Source organism: Stigmatopora argus, chromosome 11, assembly GCF_051989625.1.
Source record: "Stigmatopora argus isolate UIUO_Sarg chromosome 11, RoL_Sarg_1.0, whole genome shotgun sequence".
NCBI lineage: Eukaryota > Metazoa > Chordata > Actinopteri > Syngnathiformes > Syngnathidae > Stigmatopora > Stigmatopora argus.
Genome location: NC_135397.1, coordinates 5,887,929 through 5,902,125, shown reverse-complemented (window position 1 = coordinate 5,902,125; position 14,197 = coordinate 5,887,929). Strand labels below are relative to the sequence as shown.

Genomic DNA, 14,197 nt, shown 5'->3' with positions numbered 1-14,197 from the left:
TGGAGGTGTCTCAAGGTTGTTGTGGTTACGTATGACTCTTCTGCAGCTAAAAATGATGAAAGACGTAAATTCCTATTTAAGATTCGCAGGGTCGTAGAGAGTGCTTCGGCCTATGCCAGCCAACTATGGGCACTGGCCTATCAATGATGTTTTGGGGAAGTGGGAGGGAACCGGAATACCCGGACAAAACCCACACAAGCCATAGGAGAGCATGTACAGACAAACAGGCTTAAGGACAGTTTTTTTTCCCACAGCCATCAGGACTCTGAACTTGCGGTAGCACAACACACAATCCCTTCTGTGTAATAACTTTGGGGTGAGGTAACATGAAGGATGTTGGGCGGTGATCTGCCTCCTGCTGGCTGACTGAGGGGTTGATTATTAAACTCCACATGGGCTCGAACGCTCAACCCCAGAACTGGGAGGGCGAGGCGCTAACCACTCGTCCACTGAGCCGCAGATTCAGTTGGATGATGCATTTTTTTTTAAGGGTTAGGGTTATAAGACATCAATTCCATGCGCCATAAACTTTACAAGACGAAACATCCACATCGTCCATAATATGAAATTGTATGATACACTTTAGGAGATGAAGCTTTAAACTAGACATATCCATTACCAGATGACATCGTAGGCAGTTTTCCCAAGCATGCAAAAAAAAAAAACATAAAAGATATGTTGAAAACAGACATGGGAGGGGAAAGAAAGCCCACTGCCCCCGAAGGATCAAATTGTTCTATAGTGGATCACTTTGTTGTGTGATTGAATATTCACATCTGGCTCCTATATAGGCTGAAACAATACAAAGCAGTCTCTTAGTCACTCCACAAATGTGACATTATGCCAATACACTATTTTATAAATATATACAGTAGCTGTGGAACGGGACCTCATTTTTCTCATTTTTTTTCCACACCTGTTCTTGCCGATGTTTGTACCCTTGACTTTTAAAATGTGAATAAATTGGCTGAGGATTTACGGGTGTACTGAATATAGTACTTTACAGATTTCTTGTGCCAAAATGACTCAGGCTAACATTGGAAATGTAGGGCTGCTGAAACAATAGTCCCTATTGTGATGATGCAGAAAGACAAACTTTAACATGTACAGACATAGCAGACACATTTTTGTTCATGGCAGAGTAAGACATTTGCATAGTGCATTTAAACTGGGAATGCTGTGAATTCTCAAGGCCATTGACGGGGATCTAGATCGATTTAAATGAGCGGTTAAAAAGGGTTAAAAGAAAGTTTGTGTGTGTGTGTGTGTGTGTGTGTGTGTGTGTGTGTGTGTGTGTGTGTGTGTGTGCGTGTGTGTTCCGTGTGTATTCTGCAGTCACTTGTAACTGGCCTCAGCTTCAACCCAAGTGGCAAATGGTCTTGAGTGGCATTCAAAACATCTGTGCAGCCAGACGTCTAGTGGCAAGGCCCCAGAGAGCAGCTTTGCACCAGCCCTCGTTTGAACTGCACATCCAAATAGACTGCACAGCACACTTATTGGAATGGCATGTAGCTGCTATTCTAAAGGGGATCCTCTGCCACGCTTTGATGTCCACCACTGTATCCAAAGCAGCCAAAGTGTTCCTCTCTGCTCTCTGTTTTCCATTTTAGAGGGAGATCTTTCAATCGGGGCGAGTGATTTTTGAAGCGAAGCAGACAAAGGAGAGATTTACATGGTTTAGACAGCTTTGCTCCGCTTGGGCCAAATAAGAATGTGACGCGAGATTGTTGCACTTCTGCAGGCTTTGGGGAAAAGTCAAGAATGACTTGATGATTTCCAAATAGTGGGCCTTCCTTTGACATGGTTATTTTTCTTTAGCTGTCAATGCTAATGGCTCATTATTGACTGAAAATTTGATTTTCAGTAAGGGCTTATTTGTCAATGTTATGTCACATTGAGCGCAGATCCAATATGGCAACTGTAAAGTGTCTCATGTGAATTTAACAGTGACACATTTATTTTTAGTTTAGATCAACACACATGGATACGTGTAAATTATGATTTATTTTCAATTGGTGTTTATTTTAATGAAAAATAAGTTCAACGTCCCTTTCCAAAAATCTCATTTTCTTCCGCTTTTTTCAAAAATAAGTATCATTTTTTAAATAATCTTGGATCATTGTTAGACCATTTCTATTGAAAACGGATCAAAAGCTATTTTAGTTGGTCTTCTTTGTCTGGCTGTTTAGATGGGCATATTTCTCAAGAATATGCAGCATGTAAATAAGCTTTTGAAGGATTTGATCGATATTAACGATGAGAAAATTATTTGCTCTGATTGGCTTTTTGCGACTCCTCAATGGACGAACCACGATTTACTTACTTTATATGTCAGGAAAAAAAACCTAAATGTTGAGGCACTACGTATGACCAAATAAGTTGGCATAGCTAGATTAAAAAAAAAATGAAGCAGCCTCTATTCAAATTATGGCACACATTTTGGCGTTGATGAACGTAAGCTTCACCTTTACAAATTGATGAAAATGTCAGTATCCAGCAACCTGCATATAAATATTCAGTCGACTCTAATTTACAACCCTTGTAAGATATTGAAACATCTTCCCTTATGCCCACCCTGGAATGCAAATGACCCGACTTCAAAGACAACCAATTCCATTAGATCTGTCAACCCTCCATGGAAGTGTCATGTGTGCCTGAGCAGAGGCACGGTGCACAAATTTGACACAGGGTCCGTCCTTTGAAGACGACAATAAAAAAAAAAAGCCTGTGAAAGGCTAATCACATTACTCACCATTTGTCTCGCTGAAGTGAAGTGTCACGGTGTCCTTGGTGAAACACAGACCTCGTGCCGTGTGATTGCTCAGACCTCCTGTGAGGCACCACCGGGTGTCTTCCTCTGCACAATGACACGGCCCTGCGGACCACCAAGGTCACTCCAGGTTGCCTTCCGGGGGTTGTCATTACGAGGGAGTCATGGATGCTATCAGGACTTCATTTGTGGAAGGAGAACACAGCAAAAAAAGGGATTAGACACAAAAATACTGGCAGTTACGTATACTATTCCAGAAGAAGTGATTTACAGGATACACTCATCGCTAGTTATGGGGTAATTAAGAACAAACTAGCATTTAAACTCACATTCACACCTATTGGCAATTCAGTCTACATTTAACCGGGCTTGTGGAATGTGGGAGGAAGCTGCAAGTAAACGGTGAACAAACAAACACAACATAAATTCTTAGAACTCACAGGCAGGCGAGCTACCCATTTATTGTCTAACATGCTGACACTATTACAGAGGTGGCAAACAAGTTAGACACAAAGAGCCCACATTTCAAACTGTGAGAGTCAAAGAGCCACATTTGACGTCAGAAGCAGCATAAAAAAATCCATTCTTTTTAAAATATAATTCATTATTTGTTTGGGCCCTGATGTATTTCAGTGTGTTTTAAGAGAGAATAAAAATAAGAGGCAAAGAGCCACAGTATATCCAAAATATGATGAGAAGCAAAGAGCTGCATTCACTTTGGCCAGGAGCCGCATGCGGGTCGTGAGCATTGTGTGTTATATTGTATTTTTCACTATGATTCCATGTTGCATTTTTTTCATGCCATCTTCTAGAATTGGCAGTCGGAGAGGATAATTTCTACATAAATATAGGTATATTTTTAATGCATTGTCTAGCAGCAGATGATTATTTCACAATTGCACTTGTGCAAAAAGTAGCCCAAACATGTTCTCAAGAAGAAAAAGAGCAACAAAAAAGAGGAAGATCTTATTCTGCTTGAGGGTTTTGACTTGAGTTTTGCCATCAGGGGGATGAAGGAGTTAATAGGGGAGGGCGCCCACTGGGAGGCGGTGGACGGGGGTGGGCTGCAAGATATAAAAGTCACTCAAGAGACCTCAAGACTCAAGTCAAACGTGCCATGCCTGACCCTATTCCTCCTGCAGGACAAGTTGGAGTGGCGGACCCCCCCTTTTTTGCAGCACTGCCCTCCTCTTCCTCCTCAAAACGCCACCATTACTATGGATGATTTTTTGGAGCGCGCGGGCCATGCGAGCAAGGACTCAAGAGGTCGAAAACATATTTAGAAACGTGTTGGCTTCCATCTATATATTATTGCCCGACCAAGCCGTCACGTGCTGCACGATGCGGACAAAATCCAAGTGTCATTGTAGACGAAAGAAGTGTTGATGCTGGAGAAGGCGATCAGAACTGGATCCGAACCAACAGATCCACACGTGTCTTTTCCTCAGAGTGCAAACTATTAGTTCTTTATTTCTGGGGAGGGGGAAAAGTCTCCGGGAAAGTGGACGTCGGATTTTTGGGGGACTGCGAAGATCCATTTCCCTGACTTTTTGTATTTGTGATCCCCGAAGTGGCTCCGAAGTGGTGTTGCGGCTCCTCGTCCCCGGCGGATCCGGAGATCGGAGCCTCTGCACCGGGCGGAGGCGGAGCCGGAGCCGGAGCCGCGGCGACCTCGGAGGCTCCAAAGAGCGGTCGCGTCAGGAGGATGTTGCGCCTGGCTGCGGAGATTTTGCTGCTTTTGGGACTTCTCCTCCTCACTTTGCACATCACCGTGCTCCGGAGCAGCCCTTTGCCTCCGGCCAATGTCACTCTGAGCCTGGGTCAGAGCGAGGTGAGACCAATGATGGGCAGGGAAGGTGTGTGTGTCTGCCTGGAGGAGGGGGGCCCTTGTGTTTGTGTGTTTTTGGTTTGGCATTTTCACAGATGGGTTTCATCAAATATGAGCGTCTGTTGACACATGCATGGAAGCGAGGCTGTCCTCAGGGATGCCGGTCAGTCAGTGAGTTGCTGGGGTCGGGGGTCAAACCCCCTATACCGCCCTAAAGCAGACACACCCCCTGTTGTTGTCCTCGGGGGTTAAATGCTCGCCACAGGGTCTTCTGTCATCATGCATACATCACTGTCAGTCGGAGTGATGAGAATCACCTTACACTGGCTTTTTGCACTTTGTACACAATCTTTGATGACTATTAGACATCATTTTACTTATTCATTCTATTGACAGCACCTCATCAATTTTGACTTTGAGAGGCTGGCAGCAAGACCCCCCCCCCAGTCAAAATGGGTTTTCAATGGCACTAAAACATGTTATATTTAAAAATATCAGCATATAGTATATAGGTATATCAGAGACCTGGCTTCCACTCATGTGGATATTACATTTTAGTCATGTATAATGTAGGTCACACTTGTGTCATTCGAAATGTTAAAAGTGTGGGGTACATGACCCTAAATGGGATGCATGTGGATGCCATGTCTATTTTAAAATTATCACATGAAATTAAATAATCAATAAAATAGTTACAACCTATGATGGTTTAACGGCAGGAGAAAGTACATGGTGTCCAGCAGAAAACCGGTCCAGACCCAGAGATTAAGATGAATTTGGGATCAACTGGCTTTGAAGTGTCCAGCATCCTCCAGCTGGTTGTTGATGTAGACTTAGCCTGCAAAAGACCAAAGATTTTCCTCATAGAATGGCAGCCCTCAGCAAAAGAAAACCACAATTTACAATATATAAGGAAGGAATGGACTGCAACATTACAAAAAATTCAATGATAGTATTGGAACTTTGCCTTGCTGTTTGTACCATTACACCAAGACTATGTTCAGCTGGATGGGAAGACATGCAAAGCTGCGGAAATATTTCAAGAATGTGTGGAATATTTGACACACAGCCAACTGTTTGATTGGGCAGTCAGGGCTAGGTCCAGGAGGGAGCTGCATAACCCCCCCCACAACCCTGACCCGTACTCATCAAGAAAAAGAGAAGTTTAAAAATAAAGAAGAAATACTTCTAAAATCATTGCATTTATTTTGCTGTTTGTTTGTCCACTAAGACAGAATACAAAATGTTCTACACTGGTCTATATGCTAGATATATTTTGGGCCTTAGGTCACACCCCTCAGTGTAGACATGCTCCAGTGGTCCACCATAGAGGGCAGTGATGTAATCTTGGAGTGAGGCACGTCACAGCCCAGTAGGTGTATTGCCATTCCGAAGTGTCAGATTTAAAATGCCATTCACAGAAACACTATGAGTAGAATTTGGATCTCTGCACTTGTAGAATCACACAGTGACGCACTATTACAGATAAAAATGGTGTCCTGCAAAACTCATTAAGTCATCATATACTTCTTTTTTGAACAATTAAACATAACCTGAATCTAAATGACCCGAGAGGATGGTCACTGTGCCTTGGGAGGAAAAAAATCAAAGAGTAGCCTCAAAGACCCTATTTCATCAACGATCTCAAAACATCTCCTTGCTGTTTTTTACCAAATCTTGTTAAGACTCTCACAAGTCTTGGTCAAATCTCACGCTCTTGTGAGTCTAAACAAAAAACAGGTATCATGGTGGCGCCAGTGCTCCTAGCTCGAACAAGTGTTTGGTGACGATTCACATTCAACAAGAAACACGGGAATCTGGACTTATTGTTTTTCGCCATGATTTGTATCATACTTACATGTTCCAGGTGTTGAGTTGACTTTTTTTGTTACTTTTTGATTAGTAACGCATACATAGAGGGACAAAGAATGGCTCGTATGTCAGGGCAAGCTTGTTTTGTTTTCCGCCTACTTGAGCACGACGTTTAGAAGCATCTGGCACACTGTGCAACTGCCTTCATTTCCTGCCAGTCTCTTGGGGGGAAAGGACCCCTGAGTTGTTCCCAATTGAAAATGAAGTCATGCCCCTTTAAGCAGCCGTCACAAACTAAAAAAAGAGGAAGCGGGGAAAGAACAGGGACGAGAGTGAGGGGGTGTGTGGTTAGGGTGCCTTGTGTGTGCATGTATTCATTCATGCTTTTGAGAGTCGGGGGCGACGCCCCGGGGGGCCTAGATGAACTGAGGGACTGTGTGTCACTTTCGATCTCCAAATTAAACTGCACAGTTTTTAGATGAGAATTGCACAGGATTGATGGGTGGAACCGGACTTATAAAAATATAAAATATGCTTCAGGCTCTCAACTTTATTGGAGACAATTTCCATCTAAGCTTTTATGGAAAAGACAGGTGCTCAATTTGATACCTCGGGAAGTGATGGAAGTTACACAATGGAGTAATTCCTTTCTCATGCCAAATTCTGTCATATTTTCCAACTAAGGGTTTTTGCCAATTCATTTTAGTGACTCAACGTGTCTGTAAAAAAATACAAATAAAAAAAGAATATATTTATATATGGTTGGCTATTAATAATGTTTGAAAATGTACATTTTATCACAGACACCATTAAGCCGAAAGCTCCTATTGGCCCCATGAAATCCTAAGAACGATTTTGAAATGTTTGCTTTTGGGTCATCTAAATTACAATGGAAAACCATCAGCTTTACAGAAGTTGAGTTTTCACCAACTATCACGACCATTTGGTCCAGCAGACACTGAAAGCAGTTGTTGGATTATGTTTTATCTAATGGAAAACTACGTTTTTTAGCTCAGCTATTTGGCGCTCAAGATTTATGGCAGCGGTAATATCCACATGAATGTCTTGTCAACATGACAGATCATCCTCATTGTCCTATGCCTAGTGGCACGCTCCGGGTCTTTTATCTGATTCACACCTGACATTTAATGGATAGTAAAACTGAGCTTCACAACCCAACAATAACATACGTCCTCTCTCCCCTTTTGGCAGAACATCATCCACACAAAAAGCAGCTCATTGGGCCAACTGGCCCCCGGCGCATCTTGGCGCTCTGGGGCATCGCGTCGCTTTGCTCACCGATCCTCATCCTTGCCGTGGGAGCAAGGCACTGACAGCAACGGCCACACAGATGGCCCTGGCGCGTTCCTGCTGGATCTGCAGAATTTCCCCGACCTCTCCAAAGCTGACATCAATGGACAAAATCCCAACATTCAGGTGATCATGCGTGACTGTGCACCTGCCCCGCTGGTTTCATGCTTTCACTACTCGTAAGACATGGCTACTCAAGCAATCAGGACAGGAAGAGCAAGCAGGAAGATGCAGAATAGCGTGGTGCACATCAATAACCCTTCTTTTCTTCCTGCCTCCCCCTCTATTTCACTTCCTGGGTCTCATGTCCATCACGATACTTGCCAACAATGCCCCATTGCTCAGCTTCACGTAGCAAAGCTAAATTTGTGGCGAGCCCTCATCCAAAATGATGGTCACTGTTTAAATAACTCTCCCATTTTAATCTAGCGAGGGGTTCCCCTTCGTTTCTGAGGGCATCGATGCTAAATCCAAGGACGAACAATGTGTATTAACATCTCAAGATGTGGGAAGAGAGCAGCCGCCAATTGAACGAGGGCGTGAGGCTATGGGAGAAAAGGGGGAGAAGGCGGGGGTCTTTGATCCTGGGATTCATCTGGCTTTCATGGTCTGGAGGAGGCTGAGGAGCCTTTTGAACTTTGTGTTTAGGTGGAAAGAGCCAGTGAGGTGGGAGGGTGGCTGAGGGGCAAGGGTGCTGGTCCCAGCTCATCTGGGAGGCACATGTGTTTGGACAGAAGGGCGGTAAAAGGTTCTGGGATGAGGGGAACACGATGTTAAGAAAGTGTCAGTTCTTTGCACCTAGTTGAACCATTTGGTAGAGGAGAAGAACCTTTAATAAGATGGAATTGAAGTAAGTTTTGCCTTTACGGCATTTTATAAACAGAGATATCTGATGAGTGTTTCCTTCTCAACCCAGCAAGCAAAATTCTTATCATTTTCTGCCATAAAATAGGAAGCATATACAATTTTGTATTGGTCATCCTAATGAAACATTTTAAGTAGACGTAACTAAAGTTTGAAAAAAACCTAATATATGTATATATATATATATATATATATATATATATATATATATATATATATATATAAATACAAATATAATATGTCATAATAAAATAAATAAATACAAAATATAGTATGTAATGAAAAATATATAATATATAAAAATAAAAAAACATTCATCTTCTGTTCAACCTATTCTAATATGTAAGTCATATAAATCGATTAATGCAGCAGTGGTTTAAAGTTTATTTTGGATGGAATCCAATTTTTTAAATTTTTGGTTTTGTTTATTTGATTTTATTTCTTTGGCGGTACAATTTTTAATATTGTTCTCTTCCTGGAAGGTGACGATCGAAGTGGTGGATGGATTGGAGGCGCAGGAGCCAGAAAAAGACCTCCATAAGGAAAGCAAACCCAAATGGGCTTCTCCAAACTGGAGGAACTGGTGGCCTCACACTTCCTCCACCACTCGTAAAGGACAAGAACACGATCCCTCCTTCGGAAGCGACATTGAGGATAGCAACTTCCTGAGGCCGCCATTGGACTGGGACCGGAGAGGAGCCACAGGAGACAGAGGCAAACCCCAAACGGAATATGGTGAGAAGCTTAGCAACGTTAGCAACAAAGAATATTTACAGTCCAATTCATAGTCTAGCACATCCACATTTGGCCCTACTTTGACGTAAGATCTATAATTTACAGTTTTGCTGATTCAGGCTGTCACCATAACAAGTGCTGCTATCCCTAGACAGACTTTTGGCATCTCTAGCTTGAAACCTTTTAACACTCCTTTAAGAGACAGATTCCTCAATGGTGTCGAGCTCACTAGGTGACACAATTTAAATGCCTGGCAACATCAAAGTGGAGTAGCAGGAATGGGGCCAAAAGCCCTGTTGGTCTGCCCATCGCTCTCAAAACACTCTCCAAGAGTAACCCAGCACATAAATTAGCTGGGGAAGAATTCACACTCAATGTCATACAGTAAGCGTGCAGTCCGAGTTGTAGCATGCCCAAACCAATGTGGTGGAAGAGGAATGTGGCTGCTGTGGAAAATGTCACTTTATCCACTCACACTTTTACTAAAGCGGTTAGGGCGTGCGACTTTATCGTATTTTTCCTGTCAAAACTCATGCTCGCATCTAATGTTTCTATTTTATAACCGTGGTCTGCTCTCATTGATGCTACACTAACAGGAAGGAAAATGACAAATGGTCAAACCCAGGAATTCTTATTGTGGAAGCAATTTCACTGAAATGTGACAAATACTGATTTCTCAGGGAATTGAATCGAATGAAACTAGACTGTTCCGGTTGTTTTATCACCTCTCATCTGAGAAGGATATTATTTCAGGCTGTACTATCATACACACAACTTACTGTTGTCTTAATGTTGGATCAATCTTACAGATGAAAAGTTATACATTCACAATTCACATCCATATGGTTTAAACCAGGGGTGTCAAACTCATTTTTTTGTCGCGGGCCACATGGTAGTTTCGATTACATCCGGAAGGCTGTTATGTCTTCCAACTAGGCTACCAAAATTAATCGATTAATAAATTGACAGCTTTCTCGATCGTGATAATCGATAGATCATTTTTGGACATTCAAATTAGTACACATTTTTGCAATTATTGATTTAAAATGAGGAAACACAGGAAATAATCTAAAATCTTCATTTGAATTTCATCATAAAACAGAAAGTTGACACTCATCATTTACTTTCTCGGGCCACACAAAATGATGCGGCGGGCCAGATTTGGCCCACGTGCCGCCACTTTGACACCTGTGGTTTAAACAATGTACATGTGCCCTATGTGAAGTCGTGGTTTGTTTCCATGGTTTCATGACACGCAACAGCGCCCAAGAACAAATTTGCAACCCTCAAGAAAGAAGTTACTATAGTTCTAAATTTAGTAGTTAATGTGGTATACTTGAATGTGGTTACACTTTTTCTTCATCTCTAATATTCTTTAAGAATGGAAAAACAGGGCACATTGAGTGTCTATCTGTTCATAATTAGCGACAGATGTCTTTGGAATTTAGCCAGAAATGCTTCCATTGCAACATGCCCACATGAATATTCCTTTGCAGACAGGCATGTCAGTTCTATCGGTGTTTGCATGCCGTCGTACAGAATGCAGATGGGCCCAGGAGGTCAAAGGGTTGCGCGAAACTGTTTCCATGTAAGCCCATTACCGCCATGGGCTCAATGACAATTAGACTTAAAAAGGATCTCTTGCCAATTCACTTCAACGTTTTCAATCAGAGGAATTGCAGGCAGAGCAGCAACTACGTTAACTGCTGTCCAAAGTGTGCTTCGTCTTCAAAAGGGCTGCAATAAATGTCTGAAATCATTGGTGGAATTTGCTGAAGCAATGCTTGTTTCTGCACTCACTGACTGAACGCATATGCCACATCGTCTTGGACCCTTATTATTTTAACAATTCTCCATTAGTTGGTACGATACATGAATACACAGAAAAGCTCATCTAGGAACTGCTTTATGTAGAAAAGTCAAAGAAAATAGAGCCCACAATTCACTTCCCCTCACATGTGGACCCCCTACTTATTATTAGTGAGGCATGTTAATAGTGTAATAGTTCAGCATGTGGCCTACCTGCATCACCAATCTTGTCTCTTTCTCTTGGATTCAGACTACATGGATGGAGAGGGGGACTGGAGTAACTGGTCACTGTGCAGTGTCACCTGTGGAAATGGCAACCAGAAGAGAACCAGGTCTTGTGGTTATGCCTGTACTGCCACTGAATCAAGAACCTGTGATATGCCAAACTGTCCAGGTAAATAAATGATTATGGATCTTTAAACTGTGTTCATAGAATCATTTAGTGGCACTGGATCCAATGGGATTTACATCTTACATACAGAAATAGCCATTTTGGCCATAATCACCAAACATGCTTAAATTGTGATTAAAATCAATATACTTTTTTATAATTTCTTTCTTATTACTGTTTTAGCCTGGCATGGGGCTAAAAACACATGACTAAAAACTTATGAGGCATCAGGGAATCCTATTTAATACTATATAATAATAATTTAAGAATAATGTAATACTATTTGATCAGGTATTGAAGATGCCTTCAAGACTGCAGCGACTGAAGTGAGCCTCCTTGCAGGAACAGATGATTTCAATGCCACTGAGCTCTTTGGCGTCGGTAAGTTTCTCGTTCCTCAATACCATATGTCAGAAAAAATCTTCCCACATCCGCTAAAGCACTGGTGTCAAAGTGGCGGCCCAGGGGCCAAATCTGGCCCGCTGCATCATTTTGTGCGGCCCGAGAAAGTAAATAATGAGTGCCGACTTTCTGTTTTAGGATCAAATTCAAATGATGATAGATGTACATTACATTTCCTGATTTTCCCCTTTTTAAAAACAATCACTGCAATTTTTTCATCCATTTTTTTTCTTTTATGTTTTTAGTTCAAAAAGCATTTTGTAAAATCTAAAAATAAATATACAAATATTTTCCGTTTTCCAGTTTAATATTCAACATAATTTAAACAAATATTTTGTTTACATTTGAAATGAAAAACATAGTTAAAAGAAATTTTGCATTACCAAGAAAAAAAAGCTAAAATAAACATTGTTTTAGATCTATAAAAACGGACTATTTAGGGCTTTTGATCCAGTTATTTTAATCCAATTAAAAAATAATCTAAATATTAGATCTAAAATGGTCCGGCCCACATGAAATGGCGTTGACGTTAATGCGGCCCGCAAACCAACAGTTTGACACCCTTGCTCTAAAATTACTTCATCCATCTGCTCTTGTGATGAGGAAATTATCTTCCAATACCGAACACATTTCAGCATTTTGAAGTTTCTCCTATCTTCTAGACACAGACAGCTGTGAACGATGGATGAATTGCAAGAGTGACTTTTTGAAGAAATACATGACTAAGGTGGCCAATGACCTTCCCAGCTGCCCTTGTTCATACCCAACCGAGGTAGCATACAGTACGGCCAACGTGCACGACGTTCCTTCACGCAAAAATTTCCGCTGGAAAGATACCAGCGGGCCAAAGGAGAAACTGGAGATCTACAAGCCCACAGCACGTTATTGCATACGCTCCATGCTGACATTGGAGTCCACCACATTGGCCGCACAGCACTGTTGCTACGACGACAGCATGAAGCTCATCACACGAGGCAAAGGGGCCGGAACGCCCAATCTTATCAGTACAGAGTTCTCGGCGGACTTGCACTACAAAGTTGATATCTTACCCTGGATCATATGCAAAGGAGACTGGAGTCGCTACAACCAAGCCAGACCACCAAACAATGGACAAAAGTGTCGTGAGAACCCACAGGCGGAGGATTATTACAAGCAAATTGAAGAAGCCAGAGAGTTCTAGCCCCGAATTTGCGACTCCAAAATAGGGACAGAAATATTTTGGAATCTTTTCATAAAAAGATCTGAAAAATAAGACTAAGTGGTCATCAGAAGTAAGAGGACCGGCAATTCCAGGAGACGATTTTTCAGCGGACGCCAACAACTTTTTGTTTTGAATGTGCCAGATTAATGTTAAAAAAAATAAAACTGACAAAGTGATGATTCTGTCAATGTCAATTCCTTTCACAATAAAGGGAGTTTCTATTCTCAAAGGGAAAAATAATAGCTCAAGTGTTTTAATGTCTGCAGGTTTTTCTTTTATGTGGTAAATATCTGTGGTCATTGAACAAGGGGGTTCTTATGAACTTTTTCGACTGAGTGAGGATGTGGTAGAAAAAGGTCCCTGGAGATATTCAGGTTTTTATTTCAAGCTTGTGAATAGGTTTCTTTAGCATGCTCATTGCATTCAGAATGTGTGATTTAATTGTCCAGTGCTGCCATTGTAAAGAGTATGCGTTGTTTATGTAAAGTATTTATTTTAAAAATCTATTTCTGAATTGGTCCTCTGCGATTTGTCATATGTTTGAATGCTAACTTGAGAAATTTCTTTAATCTCGCGTTTGGGAATAGACCATAAAAGACATGTCATGAATGTGTGAATGTGATATAAAATTAATTTCTAGAGCATAATTCTATAAATAAAAAGCATAAAATGTATGTGTCTTTTTTTTGCCACTCGCTGCCGCATTAGCAGTTGAAAATAAAGCCCGTTATCTGAGAAAGTGAATGAACCCTCATATGGATTTTCTTTCCACTCTCAATAATTAACTCAAGCTTTCACTTTGCAATGCAAAGAAAGGCTGCATCTTCTCAACTTTGCCAATAGGATCAAACCATCGCGTGTCTCTTTCATCTGTTTAATCCACTGCATCACAGTGGTCCCTCTTTTTGATGGGATTTCCTTTAAGGCGGACTACTGAAAGAAGCTCTTGAATGATATTTGTCTTTGGAGTATCGTCACATTCCAGTGTAATTTTTTCAGCACGCATGCACACACAGTGCACCCTGTCTATGGTAGGGACCACCAGCTGCAGCCATTGTGACACAGAGGAAGCCA

The 14,197-nt window shown here is 41.6% G+C and overlaps 2 protein-coding genes across 5 annotated transcripts in view; one reads left to right on the top strand and one right to left on the bottom strand.

Annotated features, from left to right (window-relative positions):
- The window catches only part of tasp1 (taspase, threonine aspartase, 1), a 37,821-nt gene that overhangs the window by 10,396 nt on the left and 13,228 nt on the right, over nt 1–14,197 (bottom strand). For all 4 annotated transcript variants that reach the window (XR_013303807.1, XR_013303806.1, XR_013303808.1 and 1 more), the window contains 3 exons: nt 11,343–11,431; nt 5,298–5,436; nt 2,753–2,950 (listed from right to left, as the gene is read on the bottom strand). The gene's annotated coding sequence lies outside the window, so the exon portion shown is untranslated. The remainder of the gene's footprint in view (nt 1–2,752; nt 2,951–5,297; nt 5,437–11,342; nt 11,432–14,197) is intronic.
- On the top strand, nt 3,862–13,867 carry ism1 (isthmin 1). Its single transcript, XM_077612849.1, has 6 exons — nt 3,862–4,601; nt 7,623–7,847; nt 9,068–9,320; nt 11,380–11,523; nt 11,812–11,901; nt 12,585–13,867. Exons 1-6 carry the CDS (start codon nt 4,476–4,478, stop codon nt 13,100–13,102), a joined length of 1,356 nt encoding a protein of 451 aa, XP_077468975.1. The 5' UTR covers nt 3,862–4,475; the 3' UTR covers nt 13,103–13,867.